This window comes from Labeo rohita, unplaced genomic scaffold, assembly GCF_022985175.1.
Source record: "Labeo rohita strain BAU-BD-2019 unplaced genomic scaffold, IGBB_LRoh.1.0 scaffold_392, whole genome shotgun sequence".
In the NCBI taxonomy this organism is placed as follows: domain Eukaryota; kingdom Metazoa; phylum Chordata; class Actinopteri; order Cypriniformes; family Cyprinidae; genus Labeo; species Labeo rohita.
Window position 1 is genome coordinate 49,333 of NW_026129310.1, and position 20,775 is coordinate 70,107.

General features: G+C 34.8%; 1 protein-coding gene and 1 long non-coding RNA gene across 2 annotated transcripts; both read left to right on the plus strand.

Moving 5' to 3' along the window:
• The first annotated feature begins 242 nt into the window (after positions 1–242).
• On the plus strand, positions 243–12,807 carry LOC127160577 (probable serine/threonine-protein kinase DDB_G0284251). The gene is made up of 8 exons (XM_051103215.1): positions 243–1,010; positions 1,176–1,266; positions 1,475–1,581; positions 3,255–3,338; positions 3,415–3,482; positions 3,917–4,000; positions 4,135–4,189; positions 10,684–12,807. Exons 1-8 carry the CDS (start codon positions 864–866, stop codon positions 11,638–11,640), a joined length of 1,593 nt encoding a protein of 530 aa, XP_050959172.1. The 5' UTR covers positions 243–863; the 3' UTR covers positions 11,641–12,807.
• A 4,113-nt stretch (positions 12,808–16,920) lies between these two features.
• Positions 16,921–18,726, plus strand: LOC127160582 (uncharacterized). Its single transcript, XR_007826787.1, has 3 exons — positions 16,921–17,241; positions 17,909–18,020; positions 18,341–18,726. It is a non-coding gene; the product is annotated as an uncharacterized LOC127160582 (long non-coding RNA).
• The last annotated feature ends 2,049 nt before the right edge of the window (positions 18,727–20,775 follow it).

The window sequence follows — 20,775 nt, forward strand, 5'->3', positions numbered from 1 at the left end:
CTTGTATTATGTTTCATGTCAATTCTGAATGTTAGGTTTTTTTTTTTTTTTACTCTTTGATGACACAATAGACATTTGCTCATGAATCACATTACACATTGAGAAGTTTTGTGCAAGCAGCTTGCAAAGACAGCTCAATTGAAAGACACCGTTATATTCAAACACCGTTCATTCAGATTGTGAACATATGATTTATTTTGTCATGGAAGCAAAGATTGTGCACTAAGCAGCACATTTGCAGTACCGCATACTGGTAATTGTCCTGTTGACATCACACTTTTACAGTTAATGTGTAGGTAGAAAAGAGATGACAATTGCAGGCACAGATAATCATTGCAATTCTGTAACAGTCATTTCCTGTTCACTGTTAAGTAACATAACTTCAACTTCATCCATCCATCCTCATCATGTAAAGCAGGGAAATACCCTGTTTGGATGGTCAGTCCAGTATACAGATGTCATGCAATAAACTCTAGAAATACTACTGTAAATTCTACTGTCTTCTGCAAGCATTGAACCACACCACAACCTTAAAAACCAAGGCACTTATATGCATACACACACTCTTCCTTTTCTTTTCTGCTTCTGTTTTGCTTGTTTTCCAGTCCAGCTTTCTATTAAACACTGGCATTATGTACTATGAATATGATGGTTTGCTTGTGATGTTCCTCATTTGCAAGTCACTTGGGGTTTCATCTGCTAAATTCAGTACTGTATAGACAGCAACTAGATGTCAGGAACAATTTCAATTTACATTGACATTTTAACTGTTTATTATTGTTGTTGTTGTTTTTTTTATGAACATGGTAGTGTGGTTATTGCTTTGTAGTAGTATTGTATTTAAGTAGTAGTATTTTGTAGAAATGACTCCAAATTTTGATTGTAGAAGAGTTAAAAAACATGGATACACCATAAAAGAAGTTGTTGGACGAGGGGCATCAGGAATAGTCTTTCTGGTGAATAATGAAGAGAAAGATCAGTTTGTGGTCAAACAGTTAAATTCAAGAGATGTAAGTACAATTAAGCATTTACATGATCAATGATTTACTTGAGTATTGACCATGTTAATCACATCTTTTGTTTGCTATTCAAATGCTATTAAATATGCCTTTGTTGTTGTTGTTGTTGTTGTTTTTCTGTCTATAACAAATGCAAAATACATTTGTTCCCCTCAGAGGAAAGAGCTGGCTACAGTCAAAAAGGAAATCGAGATCTTGAAGAAAATGATTCATGGATATATTGTTTCTTATGTGGATTCATTTGAAGGTGTGTTCATTTAAGTTGGAAAATGGTCATTTTGGGGTCTATGCACTGATAGTTAAGGTTCACTTTTAGACCAGAGGAAAGTGAACAAAATGAACTAAACAAAATGTGTGTAGTTGTCAGCTGTGAAATAAACCCATTACACTTATAAATACATGTAATATTGGTTAAAGTCTTCTCTGACTGGATTTTATTTATTTATTTATTTTAGATAAACAATCTGGGCTCTTTTATATTGTGATGGAGTATTGTGCAGGAGGAGATCTTTTTAAGAAAATGCAAACACAGAAAGATAACGGGTTTTTTGAAGAACAACAGGTGAGTGTCTTGTGTAGACATTTTAGACCAATGAAAATAAATTGATTTAATGAGCATAAATTTTAAACTTACAGGTTATGCATAATTCCTTTGATAAATAAGTAGCCTATAACAGTACAGCTGTTTATGTGGTGAGTAAATATGCTGGTGTAACGCCCCTTGAACTGTTTTTGTTGGTTTTGCCCATTGTCACTCCCCATTGGACTGTTTAGTTGGTTTTTCCCGTTGTGCCCATATTTGGTTCTTCCTACCCTCGTTGTGTCCTTATTGGTTTATTTGCTCCACCTGTCTGTGTCTCATTAGCCACTCTTTATAAGTTGTATTCAGTTTTATGTCTGTGTCGGATCTCAAGGTTATTTTGGTTGTGTGTTCTCCTGCCCTTGTTGGAATTACCTGTTTGGATTTGATTAAAGATTCCTGTTAGTGTTAATCGCGTCTTCGTGCGTTTCCTTGCCACACCCAACCGTGACAGCTGGTTAGAATTTTTTTTTTTTTTTTTTTTTTCAAAAACAATAATGGTTAAATGATTAACAAAGATTATTTTGCTCCAAAAATATAATTGTTGTTATTAATTACGATTAGTGATGGTGAAATGAAGCTTTCCGAAGCACTAAAGCTTTCCCTTCAAATGTATTGTAAAAAGGTTCATTACTCGAAGCTTTCCATCACTGTGCACACTAATGACATCTTGTGGTCAAAAGGTGAAGGTGTTGCATGTTTCAGAGGATCCGTTATTATTATTATTATTAGGCATTATTATTATATTTTGTATTGTTTCATGTAATAAAACACTTTGTGCTCTGAAAACAGTTTTTCTGTGTGTATGTAGTACACAATAGCCTATTAATGAATTTATGAAAGAATGAATAAATGGGACAAACTAACTTGTACAGTTTTTTTTTTTTTTTTTTTTTTTTTTTGTAAATCTGCCTTGATCAACACATGCAGCCTTATTCACACAAACAAAAAAAACCTTAGTCCTATACCTATGAGTTCATAGGTAAGGCTCATGTATATATAATAAAAAGAAAAGAACATTATTGTAGAATTGTAGAATGGGGTTCGCGCTATTTTTGAATCAGATTACGAAGCAGTCACGTGGTTGTAGAGGAAAATGAAGCTTCGGACGTCACTGATCACGTGTTTATGGCAAAACGAATCAAGCTCCGGTACACTGCTTCACTGCCAGATGTTTCGTTTTTTTGATACCAGCTTCGAAGCCTCGGCGCAGAACGTCACATCACTAATTACGATTATTGTCACATTTTTAACCTTTTTTTTCTTTCTTTCTTTCTTTTTTTTTACATTTCATGTAATGATTACAGAGAAAAACTTTGGGGGATTTAAACTCTTGAGATCTGGCAACTGCAACCATGAAATCTTGTTACCGATTCGATTTAAGTTTTTGATTTAAAAAAAAAAAAAACAAAGTGGGCGAATATCACAGACTATTATGCTTAATAAATTGAGAGAACCAAAAATGACCACTATTAAAATACAATTCATCATGCTGCCCTAGGAAAAAAAAAAAAAAAAAAAAAAAAAAAAAAAAAGATATTTTCGGTTCTCTGTTTACTAAAGAGAAACACATAAAGAAAATAAAGGCGGAGAAAGAACGATATAATTGTGTTAAACAATATTACGTTATGTTCATGTGTATTATCTGTGTGCAGATTCTTGACTGGTTTGTTCAGATTTGTCTGGCCCTGCAGTACATTCATGAAAACAATGTGCTTCACAGAGATATTAGACCACAGGTAGATATTGACAAATCTCAATAAATGATTTATGACCACATGTATGACTTATCTAAATTCTCTGCATTCATTGTAGAATGTTTTTCTGACTGAAGATGGCTACATCAATCTAGGAGATTTTGGATGCTCAAAAATATTGGAAAGGTAAAAATAGTAATGAAGTCTAGTGATGCATCAAATTCTTGGACAAAACTAACAATTGGTGAAAAGTGACAGCAACAGAACCCTCTCTTATTTCTAAAACATGAAACAGTTTCTGTTTCTCTGCACAAGTGCAGGTCAACGCTTTTTTCTTCTGGCATTATTCAACTGTAATCACTGTCTTTTACAATCAGTATATCATCAGTAGTAATTACATTAAATGATATTAAACCAAGATAATGTCACATGAACCCTGCTTTGTCTGCACATCAAATTCACTAGATTTTAAAGTAATGGTTTCTATTAATAAATGTAGTCTTTTTGAAGACTGAAAGTGGCATTTTTATTAAAATAAAATAAAAATAAATAAAATGAAAAAAAAAAGGGTGCATCCCTCTTGAAGATTTTGTCATTTTGAATACATTTTCATTTTTCAGAGGTGATGCACCCACAACTGATTCTGCATATGCATCGCTCTATCTCAGTCCAGAAGTTTATCAGAAGAAATATAATTCAAAAAGGTACACTGAATGCACAACAAATTCTCATATGCACAACATTTATCTATTATAAAGTGTTAACCAAAGTAAACTTACCAGATTTTTTTTTTTTTTTTTTTTTTTTTTTTTCACCATTGTCATCCATGTCTTTGTAGTGACATTTGGTCATTGGGATGGTTACTCCATGATCTCTGCATGCTGGATGTGTGGGTGAGTATTTTTGCATTTCTCTCTTTAAAAAGCAATGTATTAAATCAAAAACAAATTACAAAAATATTACTGATGAGTTCATTTTTGGAGCAGAAAGCAGTTGAAGGATGACATGAATAATTAAATATAATAATTCTGACTCCACTAAAGTTGTTGTTTTACTTTATTTCCTTTATTTCTAAGGCAAATGTCTTTCTTACTGGCAAAAAAGGATGCAAATGTTTTATAATGGATGCTGGCAGTTTTAGAGTATTTTCTTGTCTTAGCATTCATCATGGTTTTACAGACTTAGAAAAAAACAAAAACAAACAAACAAAAAAAAAGGTTCCATCTATGACAGGTTTATATACACTCAAAAAAATATTTCAGCCCTTAACGTAATTCAATTACGTACATCTTTTCCATTCATTTAGATTACGTAGTTTTAATTTAAACAAATCAAGTAAACTTAATGTGATTCAAATGCATCAGTCTTACGTAAATGAAACAGGTAAAGTTGACGTAACATTTCCCAGTGTTAAACAAACCCTGCTCAGTGTTCATGTGTTTCCACACTACAGAGTGTTCAAGTAGCATTGACACAGTGTTGGAGTTAAGGAGATCATTATGTCATGATTGACCAATAATGATCAACACCTGCTGTTTACAAGCAGAATCACAGAAGGAAAGAGAAACACAAGAATCAGCCACAGCCAAAGATAAAATGAACTTAAATAAATTTAATAGACATTAAATCTCTGATTAAACAACTCCACAAACATTACAGTTTGATTTGAATCTCTGATTAAACAACTCCACAAACATTACAGTTTGATTTGATTTCTGTCATATATCTACAAATATTATTTGAGGACATCTAAACAGAGGTTTAGATGTTTTATTTATTAATTTTTTTTTTAAGTTTCAGTTGACCTCACCATCATGGCGATCAGGGTTTACTTTAGTTGGACTCTTGACTTTTGTTTTTTTTTTTTTTTCCTTGGCTGCTGTAATTGTGTGTATAAAACACATCTATTACAGCAATATAAAAAAAGTCTGATTTGGTGTTTTTGGTAAATTTTTTTTGGTTGTGAAATCATTATCATCCAGTGGCCTGATGCACTGATCTCATGCGGTTAGTCTATTATTTTCATAATGTTTACAACAGGTGTATGAACTATTATGGATTATCTATTATAGTTTATCTTATACATTAAACTTTGAAATCTATGGTATCCTTTTGACACACACGGACATCAAGAATCAGCATTTGAATCTCAACAATGGTGACATTCAACAGCTGCATGCTGGGTAACAGCAGATTATAAAACTCACCCATGACTCCCAGCATGCAGCTGTTGAATGTCACCATTGTTGAGATTAATATGCTTATTCTTGATGTCTGTGTGTGTCTAAGTAATACTGGTGATCTTAAAGTAGTAATAGTAACAGTTCATAACATGTAGATATCATGAAACCAAAAGGTAAACCACAGAACGATATCAGCAAATCAGACCACTGGATGATGATTTATATGATGTACACTTTCAATAATAATTAACCAAGAACATTTAATAAAACTCTTTTTTTTGTTGTTGTTGTTGTTGTTGTTGTTGTTGTTGTTGTTGTTGTTGTTGTTGTTGTTGTTGTTGTTGTTGTTGTTGTTGTTGTTGTTGTTGTTGTTCTTGTTTGTTTGTTGCTATAACAAATGTGCTCTACAAACACAAATACAGCAACCAAAGAGAAAAAAAAAAAAACTAAACTAAGAAAGTCAAGGGTCCAGAGCCCAACTAAAGTAAACCTTGTTCACCATGATGGTGAGGTCAAATGAAAAGTTTTTTTAATAAAACATCTAAACCTCTGTTTAGATGTTCTTAAATAATATTAGTGGATATATTACAGAAATCAAGTCAATCAGTAATGTTGTTTGTGAAGTTGTTTAATCAGAGATTTGATGTCTTCATTTATTTAAGTTCATTTTATCTTTGGCTGTGTCTGATTCTTGTGTTTCTCTTTCCTTCTGTGATTCTGCTTGTAAACAGCAGGTGTTGATCATTATTGGTCAATCATGACATAATGATCTCCTTAACTCCAACACTGTGTCAATGCTACTTGAACACTCTGTAGTGTGGAAACACATGAACACTGAGCAGGGTTTGTTTAACACTGGGAAATGTTACGTCAACTTTACCTGTTTCATTTACGTAAGACTGATGCATTTGAATCACATTAAGTTTACTTGATCTGTTTAAATTAAAACTACGTAATCTAAATGAATGGAAAAGATGTACGTAATTGAATTACGTTAAGGGCTGAAATATTTTTTTGAGTGTATATATTTGTAGCAATAGCCAAAAATACATTGTATGGGTCAATTTTTTTTATTTATTTTTTTATTGATTTTTCTTTTATGGCAAAAATCATTAGGAAATTAAGTAAATATCATGTTCCATGAAGATATTTTGGAAAATTCCTACTGTAAATATATGAAAACTTAATTTTTGATTAGTAATATGCATTGTGAAGAACTTTATTTGGACAACTGTAAAGGTGATTTTCTCAATATTTTGATTTTTTTGCACCTTTGGATTCCAGATTTTCGAATAGTTGTATCTCAACCAAATATTGTCCTATCCTAACAAACCATACACCAATGAAAAGCTTATTTATTCAGCTTTCAGATGATGTATAAATCTCAATTTTGAAAAATTTATCCTTATGACTGGTTTTGTGATCCAGGGTCACATATTTTTCTTGTGGCCATTAATTAAGAATGAAGTACAACATTATGAAATTATTTTATTATGCTATACTATATTGCATGCATTGTAAAACGACAGCATTTCAGCATTTGTTATTAATAAATGTTAAAAGAATATGTAAGAAAGTGTCAGAAATTGAATATATGTGACCCTGGACCAAAAATACATTGTATGGGTCAAAATGATAAATTTTTATTTTATGTCAAAAATCATTAGGAAATTAAGTAAAGATCATTTCATTAATACATTTTGTAAAATTCCTACTGTAAATATTTCAAAACGTAATTTCTGATTAGTAATATGCATTGCTAAGAACTTCATTTGGACAACTTTAAAGGTGATTTTTCTCAAATTTTTTTTTGCACCCACAGATTTCATATATTGACATAGTTGTATCTCGGCCAAATGCTGTTCTCTCCTAACATCAATGGAAAGCTCATCATATTCAGCTGTCTGATGATAAATCTCAGTTTTGAAAAATTGACCCTTATGACTGGTTTTGTGGTCCAGGGTCACAAATTTAAAATAGCATTACGTAGTCTTCACTCTACAAATTAAATATGGATTAATCCTTGTTAAAGCTGCTTTTAATCAGTGTATATTGTGAAAAGCTACTGAATCAATTGAATTATCAAATTAAAATTGACAAATGAATCAGGCTGTGTTTTTGTTGCATTGACAACACTTTTTGAACGCTTGAAACTGTGAATCATTTTGCAAAGCAATTGGTTCTAATTAATATTTGATTTGAACTAAGTCCTTTTAATTAACATTATTAATCACAATTATACTATCAAGAACATTAATGGACAATTACTGTATTATGTTATAAAGTCTCAAGGTTTGTCAGTATTTGTGGAGGTCAGAATACATTTACTATAACATCCTAAAATTTTTGATGATTAGATTGAATTTCACTTAGATTTTGCACAAGATACTTAACACAATATAGCATTTACATTTCAAACTAATTAAATAATATCAAATTGTTATTTAATTAATAATGTTGTTTATTTAATAATGACATCACATTCCCTGTTTTCCCAGTGCATTGTGTATAAACCAAAACAGTTTTACTTACCACGTTTACTATACAAGTGGTTCTCAACCACGTTCTTGGAGGTCCCCCAACACTGCACATTTTGCATCTCTCCTTTATCTTCCACACCCGTTTCAGGTCTTCAAAATCTCTACTAATGAGCTGATGATCTGAATCAGGTGTGTTTGATTAAGGAGACATGGAAAAAATGCAGTGTTGGGGGCCTCCAGGGATGTCGTTGGGAGCCACTGTACTATACCATGCTAATACATCAGGGGTGCTCAACCCTGTTCCTGGAGATCTACCTTCCTACAGAGTTCAGCTCCAAGCCTGATCAAACACACCTGAACCAACTAATTAGGATCTAAAGGAGCACTTGATAATTACAGACAGGTGTGTTTGATCAGGGTTGGAGCTAAACTCTGCAGGAAGGTGGTCCTCCAGGAACAGGGTTGGGCACCCCTGAAATACATAAACCAGCGTTTCTCAACTTCCCAAATATGGTGGACATCACCAGATATTCTGCCATGATTCCAGTTCGAAACGAGTGTATATGTTCCATTCAAAGGGCATTAAAGAGTGCGAGAGGTGAATTTAAATTGTATTTTTTTAAGGAGGTATATGATGTCACATTTCACACTTTTCTAGTAAGTTTCGCCTGTGTGTGAAGACGCTGCAGGCAGTGGCGCAGTGCAAAGCCATGAAGGAACGTTTCAAAGTGAAGTAAACTTAAGCCGATTTTTAGCCCGATTTTGCCCTCCCAAGAATCGGAGCAAAAATCTTGTCGAGCACCTCGATCTGTCCCGATGTTCTGCACGGATTATCTGGTAATGTGAGACGTTCACAGATCGAATCTTGCACCTCCCGATCTCCTCTCACACAAATCGGGGCCGCCCCGATCATATCAAACATGTTTGTAGTAACACTGTCTGTATAATATGTTGAAAACATACCACAACCGCATGGACCAAAGAAAGCAATGCTACATGCGGAGCATTTTTAATTAACGACCAAGCGGTCAACTGCAGACAGTGAGTTCATATGTTTAATCAGTTTTGCCTTCTCAAATCACAACCTGCCTAAAGTAAAATCTATAGATATAAAACAGTTATATAACAAAGCATATAATAGTTAACTAACATTAAAAAAAAAAAAAAAAAAAAAAAAAAAAAAAAAAAAAATTGTAAACAGTTGCTGAAATGGCAATCTGTTGCCTAAGATCACGTGAGGCCCTCCCTCCGTCATGATAATCTTAATAATATCTTGTAGTGTGTGATGTGCCACAGTTTTCAAATCTTGTAGTGTGTGCTGCAACCAGATTTCATAATCGGTTAGGATTTTAAAAATCCTGTAGTGTGAAGCCGGCTTTAAACGAATTTCCCCTGCTCAGTTTCACACTACAGGATTTTTAAAATCCTAACCGATTATGAAATCTGGTTGCAGCGCACACATAAGGAGAATCGTTACAGATTATCTTCCCTGAAATCTTAAACATGCACACACTACAAGATTTGAAAATTGTGGCGCATCACACACTACAAGATATTATTAAGATTATCATGAAGGAGGGAGTGCCTCACGTGATCTTACACAACAGATTGTCATTTCAGCAACTACATTTTTTTTTCATTTTGTTTAGTTTGATGTCTTGTTATAATTGTAATCGTTTTGTTGTAGTTTATAATTTAAAAAATAAAAAAAAATGTTTTGAGAAGGCAAAACTGATTAAACATAGTCTATGATCAACTCACTGTCTGTCGCTGACTGCTTTTTTGTAATTTAAATAAACAAAAACTTATATTTAACGAACAAAAAATGCTCCAAACATTTTTCTAAATTAACTTAATAAAAAAATGAAAAAAAATATAATCACTTTGCCATTGCATACAAAACTGAACTATTTTAATTGCTAAAACAGTTGTACAAGCCATTTTGGGAGAAGGGGAAAAAAGATGGGCTCGGGTCGGACTCGGGCCGCATGGGGCATTGCTTTCCTTGCTTCATGCGGTTGTGGTATGTTTTCAACATATTACAGACAGTGTTACTACAAAAACATAAGACGCAGTTTCCTCCATCTCCACTATCCAATGGACGTACAGCAGCTGTTTTGCGGTGGCGCATTGGCTGTTGTGAAAGTACTGACGTAATCATAGCCGTGATAATCCCGATTTAAAATCCTGGATATCAAACATGTTTGATATGATCGGGGCAGCCCCGATTTGTGTGAGAGCAGATCGGGAGGTGCAAGATTCGTTCTGTGAACGTCTCACATTACCAGATAATCCGTGCAGAACATCGGGACCGATCAAGGTGCTCGACAAGATTTTTGCTCCGATTCTCGGCAGGGGAAAATCAAGGGCAAAATCGGGCTAAAAATCCTGTAGTGTGAGCCCGGCTTAAAAGAGGACTGGAGTTGAGAAACGCTGACATGAACAAATGCATTTTAAACAAGTTATATTAAAGAATATTATATATCAATTTATTATGATGAACAATACTGAATTAACAATGAAAAAATTGCATATTTATAAGCTAACATTAACCTAGATTTTGAAAAAGCTGTAAATGGTATCTAATTTATTAACTAATATCAACAAATTAAAACTTGCTGTAAAGTGTATATAAAATTTTCTCAGTGAGTAGGATCTTGAGGCTAACCAGATTTTGCTTTAATTAATTAATTGTTTTTTCTTTTTCTTTATTTTCCTCCACAGTCAAATAGCATAAAGCGCTGCTGTGAACATGCTTACAGCATGAAAGGAACCCTGCCTCGCATCTCAAAAAGATACTCAAAGAATCTTCAGGAATTAATCAGACAAATGCTCAGCTGTGACCCTAAAGACAGACCATCAGCTGATGAGATTCTAGCAAAACCATTCCTGGAAGATGCAGTAAAGAGAAACAAGAGAATTCCAGAAGCACTTGAGCAAAGATTGATTGAGTCAGTCAGCACCTTTGATGAGGCCTACAACAAGCATTATACAGAATTTGAGAACTTAGTCAGTCAGTGGGGAAAAACAGCAGATTTACTAGAGGCAGTACATTACAGCATCACATCAGCAAGTCTGGCAGGTTCTGTGATCACTGCAATAGTTGGTGCAATATTGTCAACTTCCATCTTTGCATCTTTGACAGGTGTTGGAGTCAGTGTTGCAGGTGGTGCTACCGGTGCTGCCACAAACATTGCAGATTCAGTAAAACAAAAACAACTCTATGAGAGACTTGAACAATTTAAACCTTACATTGAAAATGGAAGAGAACTGACTCTCTGTTTACTTACAGTGAGAAAGTTAATAGGTAAAATATTTAAGTTCCACAATTTTGCCTGTACCTCAACTCTAGATAATTTGAGTTTGTCATGGGAGATAAGCAAAAGTACAGTAGTGTCTATCGGACGAGCAGCAGCAGTATCAGGTGTGTTGGGCGGACTCTCAGTTATTGCTGATGCTGCCTTCATTGCGAAAGATTCCCAAGAGATTCACCAGATGAGAAATCAGTGGAAAACAGATGATCCAATAAAGGTCTCATCCAGTGTACTCAAAGCCATTGTAGAGATAAGGAATATACACAAAGATCTTCTCAGTGTTTTAGAGGAAATTAATAAAACACGCAAGCTTTTGGATGAAAAAAAAAATAAAAAAAGAGAGCGAGAGAAAAGTGTCCAGGGGTGACAGAGACCACGTGTAAATATACCACCAGCCAGACTTGCACAACATCCTGCAGATTTGTCACTGAGCTCAGGTGACAGGTGAGAAAGAACAAGGGTTTTGCAGAAAACAGTTTCAATATGTAAGACATTGTATTGAGCCAAACAATTGGTGTGTATGTGGCCTGTATATTATGTATGCATATATGATCTATACTGTACATATCTACTACTATATTTCTAATAATTATGTAGTGCTGTTGATTACATACTGGTTTCAGGTCTTGTTTTTGGATTCGTTTTAATGAATTACTATTAGAAGATTAACACAAACACAGAAACTAAATTTTTTTTGAAGAATCTAAGGATTCTTAACAATCTGTGTGTTGCTTTAACCCTTTAAGAGAGCAACCATACATTTGTGTTGTTTTATTTTCATTTATTCTTCATTTATGATCATTTAATCATTTTATTGTTCCATTTAATCATATAATCACCTAATCATTTGAAACTTTTTATATTATATATTTTATGACTTATTTGTATTATGTTATTATATATACAATGATGTAAAGCAGTACATTTTCCATTGCTGCTCTTTTTGTATAGTAACACTTGATGGATTTCAGTTTATTCAGTATACTGCTCCTTTTTTATTATCATCAATTCGTCTCCTGCTTCTGCTTTTCTCTGGCTTAATCAATCAACTTCTTGGCTGACAGAAGACTGTTAATTCAGTTAAAAAAAAAAAAAAAAAGAATAAATTGTTAATGGGTTTGAGGTTTTAGACAACTTTGCGAACAAATTGTTCTGTTACCAGACTAAATGGATATTTTCTGACAGGATCAGGTGTCCAGGATTGGATCTGATATTTCTGGCATGGAGGCATGATCTAACAAGAGTTATATTGTAGTATTAGTTGTAAAAATGTACATACAATTTTTTTTCTTTCTTTTTCTTTTTTTCTTTTCTTTTTAGTAAGTTTCTAAAATACTGTCACATGCAAAACACTTCAAAAAAAAAAAAAAGTTTGTATTTTAGGATCTTAAAATGTAAATAATTGACTGGGCATGGATGTTTCCATGTGCTTTTTTTTGTTGTTGTTGTTTTTTTTGTCTGTAGGAATCTGCTTAAATACTGTAAATTATCAGTGCGTGATCAACAGAATATGTGAGTTTTTTTTTTTTTTTAACTTTATATGTGTTTGTAAGTCTCTTCTGCTCACCAAAGCTGCATTTATTTGATTTATTTGACTGCGGAAGGCTAGGGCGATTCCAAGGGCCCGAAGATGGAGGGAAGATCATGGTTTCTACTAAGGGGGAACAGCATATGAATATGCTGATCAGAGGGCTCAGAAACCTAAGCAGTGCCCCTCTACCCAGTTATTGTTGATGATCAATAATAATATATGGTTCAGAGTTTGCTAAAACCAGTTTTTGCAGCTTAATATTTTGTGGAAACGGTGGCGCTTTTCTTTTATGATTAGACAGTTTATTAACAGCATTTATTTAAAATAGAAATATTTTGTAACATTATCAATGTCTTACTGTCGCTCTTGATAAATTAAACACACTGTTGAATAAAAGTAATGATTTTTCTTTTAATGTTACCTTTGAAATGCTATTTATCATGGTTTACCAAAGATACACAAAATACACCCCCATTTGGAATAACCCAGATTTTACAATTAATAAGAAGCCACTTAACTTACACACATGGGCTGAAAAGGGTATCACACAACTTCAACACATCTTTCAAAGTATTAATCTGGCCTCTTTTTCATACTTGGTCCAGAGATACAGCATCAGGAGTAATAGTTCTCTACTCTCCAAAACATACAAAATAATAATAAAATCAGACAACATAACAAGTGTACCATATGCTAAATGGGAATCAGACCTATCTATTGCCCCTGATGCTATTTCATGACAAAAAAATGCCAACCTGCAACTTATACAGTATAAGGTACTTCACAGATTTCACCTAACCGGATAGAAATTGTTTAAAATGGGATTCACTTCAAAAGCATGTTCACATTGTACCCAAAATAACCCAGAGACATATGTTCATGATGTGGGCCCCACATGGTTTCTGCTGGGTCTACATGGGTACCAAGTGGGCATGGTCCCAAAATAGGCATCTTATCTGGGGCCCACTTGGGTCAGCTAAGTAGGTCCCACATGGGCAAAAACAGATGGGCTCCCTATGTGGGACCTAGTTGGGTCACAAATGGGAAATGAGTGCTTGGGCTCAAAATGGGCAACACAAATGGGGCCCATATGGGTTTAACAAATGGGTTAGACATGGGCAAACACAATTAATCCCATATAGGCTGCCTACACTGGCCCAAGGTAGTACCCACATAGGCCACCTCTATATGGGCTCAGAATGGGGAAACACATATGGGGCCCTCTTGGTCAAACCATATGGGTAAAATATGGGCAGACACAATCAGTCCCATATAGGCTGCCTACACTGGCCCAAGGCGGTACCCAAAGGCTACCAAAGGCTACCTCTATATGGGTTCTGATATAGGGCCTACATGAATGGGTTCTGAAAAACACATATGGGGCCCTCTTGGTCAAACCATATGGGTAAAAAATGGGCAAACACAATCAGTCCCATATAGGCTGCCTACATGGGCCCAAGGTAGTACCCACATAAGCTACCTCTATATGGGTTCTGAATGGGGAAACACATATGGGGCCCTCTTGGTCAAACCATATGGGTAAAACATGGGCAAACACAATCAGTCCCATATAGGCTGCCTACATGGGCCCAAGGTAGTACCCACATAAGTAATCTTTGTATGGGTTCTGAACAGGGAAAGACATGTAGGGCCCTCTTGCCAAACTATATGGGTCAGACATGGGCATACACAATCAGTCCTTTATAGGTTGGCTACATGGGCTCAAGGTAGTACCCACATGGGTAATCACTGTATGGGTTGTGAATGGGGAAATACATATGGGGTAGTGATGGGTCATTCTGATCTGTTTATTGCATATGGGTCTTTGGTCAAAATATGGGCAAACACAATCAGTCCCATATAGTCTGTTATGTGACAAATGAATGAAAGACTCTGAAGGTAAAGCAATTATTTATGTTCCCTACAAATTATGTCTGGGTGCATTATAATGATTTCCTAATTTAGAATATGATCAAGATTGCATAGGTAGGTGTTTTCAGAGAATTTGGTTGGTAAAAGTATAATTTTTAACGCCACTTAAATGATTGAAATGACTTCAATGAAGATCCATTCATTTTGATGAATGACATCAAACGAGAGAGTCAGTAAAATGACCCGAACTTCCCATCACTAATATGTGGTAGGGTGACCAAACGTGCCACTTTCTGGGGACATATTCTGCACAGGATTTCTATATTGCTTAAATTAACCAGGTTGGTTGCTTGTGCTGCGGCAATGGATCATTGCATGACAACAAAGTACCGCGAGAATGATTCGAAAGGATGGAGCATCTGCTCTGCTCTGCATAGCTCTTGCGGTACTTTGATGTCGTACTATAATCAATCAGCACAGTAAACAACCAACACCTGGTTATTTTAGGCAATTTAGAAATCATCAATGTGTCCCCAGGTAGTGCCATGTGGTCATCCAAATAGGGGACCCTGACATAAGCATTCTGGGTAAGACATGAGCAAACATAATCAGTCCCATATAGGCTGACTGCATGGGCCCTAGGTAGTACACATATAGGTACTAGGTGCAGAGTGGGCAGTGGGTTTGGGATCTATGTGGGTACAGTATTGACCTTATTCACCATCTTTAAAAAATGAACTTCCATTTGTGCGGTAGCTCTGTATATTTCTATGGCATTTCTGTCTAAGTAATTTAGCTGGTAAAGTGGATTTATGTATTGTAGAGTTAACAAAAGTTATTGTAAACACTGTAATGTTTAAAGCAAATGTCTTAACAAATGTCAGTAGACCAGGAAGATTTTAAAATGAGAGGTTTATTCATAAATCTGTTAGAACACCGTGGAAATACAACCAGAAGACAGCAAATGTAGGACTAAAAAGGGATGCAGCTACATAAGGTCAATAGGCTATTGGTCCTCAACTCCAGTCCTGGAGGGCCAGTGTACAGCAGACTTTAGTTTCAACACTAATTAAACACACCTGACTCTAATTCACAAATCATTTTGAACACTGTGATTAGCTTGTTTGGTGTGTTTGGTTAGAGATAGAACTAAACTCAGCAGTACATTTAGTTTTCAGGACTAGTTCATGAATCAGGAGTTGAAGAGCCCTGGAATATACAAATCAAGTTAAACCCAATGTGCCATCAGCATTGGCCTGCAAACACATGCTTATCTCCATATAATTATTTCAAAATCTATGCAAATGGTTCAAAATATCCAGAAAATGGTCACTGTGCAATATGAAGAATGGGTTACAGAAGGCTAATTATCTATCAAAATAATGGGATTATAGTGGCTTTGAGATTGGTAGAAGAAGTAAAACCCATAGCAACAGCTGCTGCCTGATTCCACAGAAGTACTCCAAAGTTTTATAATCAGTTGGTTGGTAACAGATAATGAAATAGCCCAAGTGAAGAAAGACAGAATGGACATTTATGTTTCTGATGGGAAAAATCCAATGTATATCCAGAAATCGTATTTGCAGCATATGATACAGGGGTTCAGAATAAAGTGTTGTTTCATTCAGTTAGCATATTGTGTTTTGTGTTCAGTTTTCTTTTTGGACCAACAGTACAGACTTTTCTTTTCAGTCTAGTCGGCACATGACCGACCTTCAAAGTTGAAATATGATTGAAATAATGTCAGCTGCTGTTTTAACATTGACACAAATTGATAATGTATAATGCTAAATCATTCAAATTTGTTTTTAACAAAAAAAAAAAAAAAAAAAAAAAAATAATAATAAAATAAAAAAAAAATAACAGATCTGTATGTTGAATAAATGTCATGTCTTTAACAAGAAATATCTGCCTTTTGAATGATTATGATTATTAATATTTTATTTATTAGCATTTTACGATATTTTGATCAAAACACCTCTTCAAAATCCAAATGTATATGTATAATTTTAATTATTAGCATTAGTAACAATAATTATAATAGATACAGTTTTAATCTCAAAAGAGCAGTGAGATTCTGTGTGGACTTTTACATATCACTATTACATTTTTATTCATACACTGTCATGAAAACACTGTTTGACCAATTAATCAAATAATACAGCCAAAAAAAAAAAAAACTAAATACACACACGTTTGTTAAAAAAAAAAAAAAAAAAAAAAAAAGTTATTTTCCATTACCACTCTGAAACAATTTCTATTGGTTGTTTCACCTGGTTGCTTTCATCAAGATTGGTTAATCTGACTGTCATTCACGAAACTGGCCAATGACAGCCTCGCGCGCCTTTTTGCTAGTGCAGTTTGAAAATATACTAATCAGTTTGGTGATGTGCTGCTACTGATCCGCAAGATTACGCGCTCAGTTCCTGATTATGTGCCTGTTAAATTCTTATTGTAAACTAATTTGAACTGTGAGATGTCAACGGAGAACAGAAGCTGGAATGTGAACACAGAGGAAGGGGCAGACTGGATGTGTGAGATCCCGAAAACATATGGCGATGTCAGGTAACAAAACATTTTTCAGTCAAACCATCATAAAGTTATGATAATTAATGTGAGTGAGAGGAAATTAAAGGGAGAGGCTAATCGCGATTAGCATATTAGCGCGCTGGCGATATTAGCACGTATTTCAATGTAAATTAGTGTTTGACCCTGGTGAAAAAAACAGTTGCTGTGTGTTTGTTGTGTGTATTAATGTTTAGTTTAAAACTCAGTTTAAAACTCAAACTCATGAGAAGTAAAGCATAGCACTGGAATAAGTGTTTAAAACTCAAACTCATGAGTAAAGGAGCACTGGAATAAGTGAAGTGAGTGATTAAACTGTAATTTACACTCGAAAACACTGGAATATATAGGAGAGTTGAGAGTGTTGTATGAGAGTGTTATGTTTTTGTAGATGACCGTTTCTGAGTATATTTTTTACTTCACCTCTTCAAATACTGATAACTTCTAATGATAAGATATTGGTTCACATTTTTAGATCAAGCACACGTTTTTCAGGAAAACAGGCACCCAATACAGAGACTACAGTAAAATGTTAGTCAGTTTTAACCACTGTTTCCAGACCTGAACTATGATTATAATCATTATAAGTACATTTGTAAGACATTTCCTCCACTGGTGATAGAAAATCTGAGTAACTTTTTTTCCCTGTTGTCTTTCTTTTTCTGAGGTGGCACAAAGAAAAGGAAATAGAACTTGTCACCATCTTCAGTCCTTTATTTCATTCACTGGAGAACATCACAGCCTTCAGATGTGTCATATCAGGATAAATGCAACTGCAGGTAAAATTATATTATGGTAGATTTAATTGTGGTGTACAAATTTTTTTAAGATACAGTTGTATTTACCTTGCTATGATATCTATGGGAAGAGTCCATTTTTTTTTGTGAATCCTCTTTGTCTTTCTTTTGGGGATTCACATTTTTCTGATGGTATTGTTATGCATTAGGTTCATGTTTCGATCATAACTAACAGTTTCAAAGCTGACAGTTTGTTTATGTTGCCTAAATGGCTTATAATGGCAAATTTCAGTACAATTTAAATATGTTTTGTTTAAGAATGTTTAAAGGAATGGTAAAAAAAAAAAATTATTCTTTTTAAGGACTCGTCGGGCCCACCCCACTACAGATTCACCAAGGATCCAGCTGATCACTGCCAATTTGAAGGAGGATTGTCCTTTATCTGCTACATTGCACTCTCACTTCTGGTATGGATTCACTGACTTTTTGTAATGTGTGAGATGTTTTGATTTTAGTAAATGTAGTGATTTTGCTTAATTTTATTCTACATAATTTTCTTAAAGGGAACGTTCACCCCAAAATGAAAGTTCTGGCATCATTTACCCTTCATCACCCTTATGTTTTTCCAAACCTGTATGAATTTCTTTCTTCTGTTGAAGACAAAAAGATTTTTTGAAGAATGTTGATAACCAAACAGTTCATAGTAGCCATTAACTTTCATAGTAGGAAAAAAATATTATGGAAATCATTGGGGCCCATCAACTGTCTAGTTACCAACGTTTGGAACAACATAAGGGTGAATAAATGATGACAGAATTTTCATTTTTGAGTGAACTATACCTTTGATACAATGTATAGTTATGATTCTGAATTAAAAGTGTAATGTTTCTCTTCAAATATTATCATAAATAGATGGAGACACATATATTATCAGAAATTAGAGCTGCACGATTAATCATTTAAAGATCATAATCTCGATCCAAACCCCACTTAATCTTATTCGTAAATGACTAACACCGTGTCTAAAACAGAGGTGACAGTTGTCATGGCGTGACAGCTAAAGTCTGTCTACACTAGATGTGACCAAGCGACCATTGAAAATCATTTAAAGGGGTCATCGGATGCAAAACTCATTTTTACAAGTTTGAACATAAATGTGTGTTGACAGTGTGTGTACACAACCACCCTATAATGATATAAATTCACACAGTGGAATTTTTTTTTTTTATCTTAATATGGGAAAAATCCAATGTAATCCAAGTAATATGCCTTTTTTCAAATAAGGTCATTTCAGCGTCTTGTCGGTGTGATGTCACACCGACCAAGGCCGCTCCCACGATAGTTGATTGACATGACAGTCTTATCTTAAACCCACCCTAACTGAGCCGAGTGAGCGCTGAGAACAGTCCGACCACCATTATTGTTTCGACTCCAGTGCAGGGGAAGACAAGACTATCTCCGATTGAGCAATTGAGGTGTTCTATTGTTGGATGCAGTAATGCACATAGTAGCACTCATCATTTACTCCCGACATCTGAGATGCTGAGGATTAACATTAACTTTTTTGTTTTTGAAGGAAATGTGCCCGGCAGCCTACATAAATGCGTCTATGTTCACGCGAATCATTTGTAATCTAGTTTCACCTACAGCAGAAGTGAGTATATGGGTGTTTTTTATGCATCTTTGCAATTCGCCTTTTCTTAATAATGTGCTAGTTAGCAAGTTTTGCGGTTAAAAATGCGGCTAAAGTACTCATTAGCGTTTAAAGGAACATGGAACAGAATGGCTCACTCTAAAAAGGGCTGGGAGCTAAACCGTTAAGTGCCTTATAGGTAAGAAGTGCTATTTTGTAGCTGATGCGGAACCTAATAGGCAGCCAGTGCAGAGACTTTAAAATTGGGGTAATATGATCATATTTTCTTGACCTGGTAAGGACTCTAGCAGCTGCATTTTGGACTATCTGTAGCTTGTTTATTGAAGATGCAGGACAACCACCTAATAGTGCATTACAATAGTCCAGTCTAGAGGTCATGAATGCGTGAACTAGCTTTTCTGCATCAGAAACAGGTAACATGTTTCGCAGCTTGGCAATGTTTCTAAGATGGAAGAATGCTGTTTTTGTAACATGAGAAATATGATTTTCAAAAGACAAGTTGCTGTCTAATATAACACCCAGGCTTTTGACTGTAGTGGAAGTAACAGTACATCCGTCTAGTTGTAAATTGTAAGTCAAAAGATTCTGTGTATTGTTTTTAGGTCCAATAAGTAATATCTCTGTCTTATCTGAATTTAATAGCAGAAAATTGTTGGTCATCCAATCTTTTACATTTTTAACGCACTCTGTTAACTTTGATAATTCAGAAGTTTCATCTGGTCTTGTTGAGATATATAGTTGAGTATCATCAGCATAACAATGGAAACTAATCCCGTGTTTTCTAATAATATTACCAAGGGGCAGCATGTATATTGAAAATAGTAGAGGACCTAGAACAGATCCTTGTGGCACTCCATACTTTACTGGTGATAACTGAGATGACTCCCCATTTAAATAAACAAAGTGGTAGCGATCAGACAGGTAGGATCTAAACCATTTTAAAGCCTGCCCTTGGATACCTGCATAATTTTGTAGTCGATCTATTAGTATGTCATGATCTATAGTGTCAAACGCAGCACTAAGATCAAGTAAAACTAGCAGTGAGATGCAGCCTTGGTCTGACGCAAGAAGCAAGTCATTAGTGATTTTAACAAGTGCAGTTTCTGTGCTGTGATGGGGCCTGAAGCCTGACTGAAATTCTTC